The 7,698-nt window shown below is 41.0% G+C and overlaps 1 protein-coding gene across 1 annotated transcript; it reads left to right on the top strand.

The window, feature by feature from the left end:
- The first annotated feature begins 534 nt into the window (after positions 1–534).
- LOC147888128 (sodium/hydrogen exchanger 1-like) lies at positions 535–6,428 on the top strand. Its single transcript, XM_087393752.1, has 14 exons — positions 535–1,774; positions 1,902–2,020; positions 2,259–2,356; positions 2,538–2,597; positions 2,703–2,749; positions 2,947–3,141; positions 3,602–3,648; positions 3,793–3,859; positions 3,954–4,054; positions 4,137–4,238; positions 4,418–4,556; positions 5,033–5,095; positions 5,308–5,391; positions 5,622–6,428. Exons 1-14 carry the CDS (start codon positions 1,577–1,579, stop codon positions 5,952–5,954), a joined length of 1,653 nt encoding a protein of 550 aa, XP_087249878.1. The 5' UTR covers positions 535–1,576; the 3' UTR covers positions 5,955–6,428.
- The last annotated feature ends 1,270 nt before the right edge of the window (positions 6,429–7,698 follow it).

Consider the following 7,698-nt stretch of genomic DNA (forward strand, 5'->3'; position numbering starts at 1 on the left):
CCCATGTATTGGTCATTTCCATGATTCCGATGATATCAACGAATTCTCGAGTTCCCATGCAACCATCCTGTAGTTAGACGCGTGATTCATGGAATTGCACCAGAAATTCATAGCGAGCGTAGGGGGTGCCCTTGGGCACCTTTCTGGTTACCAGAAACGCAAGCTCTGGGCTAAAATCGGAGCTTCGTTGGTGATTAGGGGGCAGGGGAACCAGAATTCCATGGACCAGAGAGTGCCTCGTGGAGCTGGAGATAATTCCGCCCCGCCATGGCCAACCAGACAAAGAAAATTTGGTACTTGGTGGTAAATTTTACCAACCCAACTCTTACCCTAGTGAATGAAGATAAGGTAATGGAGAGGAATTGGGGTTTTGTATGATGTGCAAGAAAAGCACTTTTAGGCGCCCCAAAGAAAAAAGCAGCACTATTATGCACACAAAAGATCCAAACGTCAAGAAATGGGGACAAGAGGAAGGCCTTGCTTACTAGCAAGATAAAAGGAAGGAAGCTTCACACCCTTGAATGTGTCCTTGGGGCCTGCAGGCCTTAGCTTTGGATTGCAGCAGTGAAGATCACCCAGCAACACTTGTCTGGTTGCTGTCTTCTTCTGCTTCTTCAATTTGGAACAACACTCCTCGTTTTTACTCCCCATATTTTGGAGTAGCCACCACTCCTTCTGTGTGCATATTTGGAGTACTTACCAATCATTTCTTGCATATGGGTGAAGCTCATTCTTTGATGCCTTTTCCCATTCTCCATTTACAGGAACCATCCAATATAGCCCAACCGTGTGCTCAGCTGCTTGAACAGATGTCCTGCAGAAATTTCCTGTGATTTTCCTCTTGTCCTGTCATCTTTCCTGCTGCATAGCTCTCCAGCTTGCAGCAGAATTCCATTGCTGCATAGCTCTCCATCTTTCAGCAAATTCCATTGCCCCTCATCCACCCTTTGATGGGCTTTTTTCTTGCTCATCATTTGATCGAAATTTCTTTGCTTGAGCTTTCCTTCCCCTGTCCTTGCCATGCCCATCTCTCCTGAATACAAACTCCTCCTCGGAGCACAATTCCTTTGCTGCTGATGATCGTCCACGAGATCGTGAATTTCAGATCATCCAGGAGAATGCGAATCTCTGATCATCCACGAGAAATGCGAGCCCAAACTTGAGTAGAATTCCATTGTCGTTGCCCATCCTTAGGTGGTTTTTCCCTGCCTCCTTAACAATGCCAGCAGATTTCCCGATCGCCCAAAATCTAGGCGAATGTGTTTGCAACAATTCGTCATCTTTCCTCTGAGGATGGTTGCCTTGCTCTGATTTCTTGCACAGTCCAATCTCCTCCTCTCAAGTGACGTCTGCTTTGCTTGAGCCGCACTTTTTGTGCCGGAATCTGAGTTTCTTTTCTAAAACTGGAGACTTGTCACTTGTACAATTGCTTCGTGCCCGTCCGAAAAGTTCAATTATCTTTCATCAGCACCTTGTGGGTTTTCTCAGTGCTGTCCATGCCTTGCTAGAGGTCATGTTACAGAAAGCGAAGATCGACTAACCTTTCGAAAGCTCGCGTTTGGACTCCTCCGAAGACATGACCATCCAAGGGTGGATGGATGTTAGTCGATTGCACAATCTTCTCGTGAACATCGGATTGGGTAGCGACGATGCAGATCGCGTACACGTAGTGTCTATCACTCTATTTGTCTCGCTACTCAGCGCCTGTATCATAATTGGGCACTTGCTTGAAGAAAATAGATGGATGAACGAGTCTATTACGGCTCTTATACTCGTAAGACATCCAGTGCCTCCATCCAAAGCGTTAAGTGCCTGTTATGCAAGTAAATGTCTATTGATTAGAGTTAAAACTTCTCCAGAGAACTAAATTCACGTTCAGTGTGTCTGATTGCATTAAACAGGGATGCTTCAGTGGAGTCGTCGTCTTAGTCTGTAGCGGTGGTACGAATTCTCATATTTTACAGTTCAACGAAGAGTTGTTCTTCATTTATCTACTACCACCAATCATCTTCAACGCCGGGTAAGGGCTTGTACTCAATCAATTCGTTTAGAAATGAAAGAAGGCGATAGTCGTGACAGTTGTAATTATGACTTTCATGCGTTGCATAGACTTCCCAGGTGCTAGGAACAGGTTAAACTCAGGAAATCACCTCCTAGGCTAAGGTCGTTCCGGTAGTAATGGAGGGGTGATCTAGCTTAAAGGATCGTATATTTTCGTGTCACATAAGGTTTAACAGTCCAACTATAATGTCTTGCAGGTTTCAAGTCAAGAAGAAGCAGTTTTTTCGCAATTTCGTGCCCATCGTCCTCTTTGGTGTTGTGGGAGTCGTCATATCGTTCTTCATCATAGCTTATGGTTCTCTCCTTGGCACTGTTAACGCTCATTTTATGCTTGGTACAAATGATGAATGCCAAAAGGGATTCCGTAGCTTCAGTGGGCAACATATTAAATTTTGACTGCCTTTGCTGCAGCAATGCCTTAGAATTTTGTAAAACTTGTTTTCTTAAGTGCGATGTATTGTTGGTTACTTTGGTAGGTTGCAGACTCTTATTTCCGAAATTTGGTATGACCACTCTGAGCATCAAAGATTATTTCGGTGAGTTGTTGTGAATGTTTTTCCACCCTGCTTAATAGGAATTTGAAATCGGGCAATCGTTTGTAGACTTTTACGATTGACTTTAGTCTCTGACTCTCATGGCAGCTCTTGGTACCATATTTTCAGCAACAGATTCTGTCTGCATATTGCAGGTGACAACTGTAATTTCTGATCGCATATGGCATCCCTTAACGTGTTGTCCAGCTTGTGAACTAGCGATTTTGAGCTCTTGTGACTCGACAGTTTTCTCCTCTTCAAAGCTTTGATTCCTCCTTTAATTTTGGATCCTGTGTTGTGTTCTCATCTAAAGCAATCTCAAGTTTTGGTCATTTGTCACATTTTTTGGCAGGTTCTTCATCAGGATGAGACTCCTCTGCTCTACAGTCTGGTTTTTGGGGAAGGAGTTGTCAATGATGCTACATCTGTGGTCCTATATAGAGCAGTTCAGAAGTTTGACTTTTCAGAAGTTGATGGCCTTATTGGTGTACACGTGTTGCTGGACTTCTTGAAGCTTTTGTCGTTAAGTACAATTCTGGGTATTTCTGTGAGTGCTTTTCTGACTCATACGCTTGTTATATGGAGGTTCAAGTTGTTACTGTAATCTGCCAAAACAGTTTTAGTTTCATTAACAGAATAGACCTTGGCAATGCGTTTGTGTTTGAAAAGTATGTGTGTAATTCTCATACGCTACACAGACACAAGAGAAGAAAAGAGTCTTCATGCAATTCCAGTTCAGGTGTGCACACTAACGTACTAGCAACATTATCCAACAACCGGCACAGGCCCTCCATCAGGAATCCAGATCATCCCAAGCAATTCAGATTAATATTGGTAAATTCGGTGCCTAAGTAGACCCGTATGGCTTGCCCTAAAGAGTACTAGAAACTCTTTGAGCCTAAGATGTGCTGCATGGGTATGTGCTGTTGCATATGAACTTTTGAAAAATTAAAGTTAATGTTAAGTGCACTTGTCAGAATGATGTTTATCCTTATGTGTGATTCCAGGTAGGCCTTTTAAGTGCTTATATCATCAGAACCCTTTACTTTGGGAGGTAAGCAGTTCTCGTCATGGTTCTATCTTCGTAAAAAAGCTGTTGTGTACAGCATAGGAGTGAGTGCTGATGTATTTGAAGGAGAAAGATTGGCTGAGTGATAAACTTTATACTGCGGAGTGACAAGTGTGCCACATTCAACAGGCACTCAACAGACCGCGAGATTGCACTTATGGCTCTCATGGCATATCTATCGTACATGATTGCAGAGGTTACCTTCTTGAAGTAATTTATGTGTTGTCTTTTCATTTCAGATCTGTATTGTGTCAGAGTTGTAATAGTATTAAACCTGATATGTTTTGCAGCTATTCTATTTGAGTGGGATTCTGACGGTCTTTTTCTGCGGCATCGTAATGTCTCACTACACATGGCATAATGTAACAGAAAGCTCTCGAGTAACTACAAAGTACACTGAACATTTTTATTTCTGGTTTCTTATTTTTCCTTCAGTATAGTTTTCGTGGAAGCTGATTGTATTCATATTACAGACACGCTTTTGCGACTATGTCATTCATTTGTGAGACCTTTATCTTTCTATACGTTGGAATGGACGCACTGGACATGGAAAAGTGGAGACGATCAGATGCAAGGTGAGACACAACTTTTTATCTTAAAACAGTGTTACATGATCCCTTGTGTCACATATGTACGGTTAGGAGCTGTTTGTCTCATGGCCATTTCGGTCTTTCACAGATATTTCTCTCTCTCTCTCTCTCTCTCTCTCTCTCTCTCTGTGTCTGATACTTTGCTTTCTTTTTTGTTCTTGCAGCCTCCTTGAAACGTTTGGAATTTTCGCTACACTATTATCCACAATCTTACTTGGGAGAGCAGCATTTGTGTTCCCACTTTCTGCCTTATCAAATTACATGGGTGGAACTTCAAGGAATAAAATTAATCCTAGGCATCAGGTATCACCTTTTCTCTCTATTGGAGTTGAAATTCCAGGAAAGATTCGATTACTTGATTAATCCACATGTACATCTTTGTGCATCAACAAGTACCATTGTTGATGAAATGAGTGGCCAAAAGCCCACCGTTTTGGTGGCTTATGTAGGATCAGGGTTTAAGGTTGGAAACAAAGCATGAATGTGTGAAGTTTGGTGATGTGTTTTTTAAAAACCATCTAGATATGCGTGAGGAGAACATTTGTGCATCAACAAGTACCATTGTATATAGAATGAGTGGCAAAATGCCACCGTTTCTGTGGCTTATGTATGATTAGGGTTTAAGGTTGGAAACAAAGCGTGAAGATGTGAAGTTTGGTGATGTGCTTTTTTTAAAAACCATCTAGATATGCATGAGGAGTACATTTTACACAAGCTGCTTTGAGATGTTCATTAGTCTTGTAATTGGAAATAAGCATTTTCATAATGGATTTTTACAGATCATTATATGGTTGGCTGGTTTGATACGGGGAGCTGTATCCATAGCTTTGACTTATAATCAGGTAAAAATTGAATGTTGCAAAGATCCTTCTTGTTTTAGGCTTGTTTTAGGCAGACCTCCAAAGGCCGTAGCATAAATATGTGGTACTTGGGGAGAGTTAACCGCCACAGAAAGTCCATTATGTTTTACTTTTCAAAATGATGAATTGTGTTATATACGGGTGGGAAATCATGTTGTAGTTTGTGCTATTCTAATTGTGTCATTTTTTCGCAGTTTACTATATCTGGTAGTACAAGAAACCCAGAGCATGCCACTGTGGTCATCAGCACCATTATTATAGTACTGTTCAGCACAGCGGTAAGTTAAAACTTACGCTCGACTTGAATTTCCACCTTGCAATCAAGGAATGAAATGGGTTCAAGCTGGAAAGCAATCATGCATTATCTTGGGTGATCATGCATATGGATGCATCTTCTGGTGTCAATTCATCAAATTATGGATCAGTGAATCACTAGAAGCCTTGCATCTAATCTTTATTCATCAAAGTTTAATAACTTAAATTTCTGAACACCTATAACTTTTTGCAGGTTTTTGGAATGATGAACAAACCTTTAATGTGCTGGTTGCTTCCTGAACATTCTATATCAGCAATGATTGACATATCCGATCCTTCTTCCCCTAAAGATGCTTTCAGCTCAGAATTTGAAGTTCCACTTCTTTTGGGTGATAACCCAGGAAATTATACTAATGGTCATGTTTCGAGTAATCGTCTTTCTATGCTGTTGCATACACCAACTTCAACGGTGCACCAACTGTGGCGGACATTTGATGATAAATGCATGCGCCCTGTGTTTGGAGGACGTGGCTTTGTGCCAGTGTGTCCAGTTTCACCCCTGGGTAATGAGAGAACCAACACCTGATGTGCCAAGGTTAAGGTTGAGATGTGCTTATGGTGAAAAAAAGGGAGAGCTAGCATACAGAAAACCTCAAGATAGGAGATTCATGCATACATGACCCTAATAATCAAAGTATACCTTCTGGCAAGATACAAAATGCCTTAAATAGGATCATGCTCTCCGTTCTTCCCTACATTGTCATCTTTCAACTTCATGCCCTATTACGGGCTACACTAATCTGTACTAATAAAGGCAAGCATTTAGTCACCTGGATAGATCTGGAAGGATGTGCTCATTTAATCCATCCGACAAGATCTGAACTGATTCAATGGGGATAGCTATCTGTCCCTTGAGATTGAAGAGCAAAGCGCAGCAATAGGAATATTGTGGAAGGCCAATGGTGTGGCATATCAAGACTATAAACATTATACAATGTAAACTTGAAGTTTAAACTCATACAGATACCTTTTACCATTTGTTTCAATTTCTGGAATTCAAAGTTTGGGCTACATATTGAGTTTTGTTGTTGCCTATTCTTCCTAAAGCTGGACCTCCACGCTTTTGAACAGGAGCAGATGCATGAATAATTATGATCAGTAAAAGCAGAAAATTGTGAAGCACGATTCATAGTCAACTTATGGGAGGCATACTTTCAAAAGAATTAAACAATATAAGATCCTTTTTTATCATTCACATTCAGTATGGAGGCATTCTGTATAAGCCAAATCGTTCAAGTATCTCTCTTGTCCAGAGAAGTTTTAGGTGATCCTGGGTCACAAATAACCCCATTTTGAGCTTATAAGAAAAGCCCAGCTTTATGATTGATGTCTAGTAAGTGTCAATGCATCCATTGATCATATTGTTGGGGTAAAGGCCAATGGCCCAGTCTATATCCCTTTGTACCATACATACATAATAAGAGCTTACCTTGATCTGGGTGAGTTAGCAGCCACAATTTCGGTGTTCTCCCTCTCTTTGTTGCTCTCCGATAAGACCTCCTCTCCATCAATTGGTATCAAAGCTTGGTTGAGCGAAGCCAACAAGGAGATTGTAGCATTGCGGTGTTGCTGTGCCAAGAGCCTGAACTTGTTGCATGGAGTCTCCTACTGCCCGTGGGCTACCCCTGGGACCTGTATTTTGACATATACTAGCTCGTTTTTACTGTTTCAGTCTTATATATCAGGTTGCCTCGACTGTTCCAGCAGTCTATTGCCTTGTTTGAGCAGGGAAGAAGAAATATTATCCATTTACGGTCAAAAACGACCTGCTGCTCTGCAATTCCAGCCATTGGAAGTTGCTTTTTTGGGGCTCGAAAGCAAAAATGTCTTTTACTTGTGGCGGACTGTAGTTGATCAAAGGCGGCTGGTACATTCAGATTTTTGTTTAGCTGAGAAAGTGAGCATAAGTGAGCAGTGTTTTTCTGAAGCTGTCTTGTATCCCAGGAAGGGATTATTTTGGTGAGTACAATACTCTTCTCATTAAAAGAATTTTTTGGACAACAATTTTCGGAATTGTTGGGTTATTTCATTGGAGTTTATGCCTCAAATGCTTCAAAAAAAGTTGGTGATTGCTGTTTTCAGAAGTGAATATCAGAGAATCCATGAGAAATTGTCTTCTGAGTTGAACTAAGAAGTTTTAGTTTTTTTGACAATCTACAATCTTGTTTTTGAAAGCGTTTCAATTCGAGATTTAGAGAAAAAGTTATGATGCCCGGTATGCCCATGATTTACAGTTTTGACAGTTTATGACAGCAGCTAGAAAAAGTGAG

This window comes from Dipteris shenzhenensis, chromosome 22 (assembly GCF_047967505.1).
Source record: "Dipteris shenzhenensis isolate YYH24624 ecotype China chromosome 22, Dip_SZ_1.0, whole genome shotgun sequence".
Taxonomy (NCBI): Eukaryota; Viridiplantae; Streptophyta; class Polypodiopsida; order Gleicheniales; family Dipteridaceae; genus Dipteris; species Dipteris shenzhenensis.

Bases quoted from the DNA above. Each gene is read 5' to 3' on its own strand.
- LOC147888128 (XM_087393752.1), top strand. From the start codon at position 1,577: ATGACCATCCAAGGGTGGATGGATGTTAGTCGATTGCACAATCTTCTC. The intron at 3,649-3,792 runs GTAAGCAGTTCT...CACATTCAACAG, and splicing joins AGAACCCTTTACTTTGGGAG to GCACTCAACAGACCGCGAGA. The intron at 5,392-5,621 runs GTAAGTTAAAAC...AACTTTTTGCAG, and splicing joins TAGTACTGTTCAGCACAGCG to GTTTTTGGAATGATGAACAA.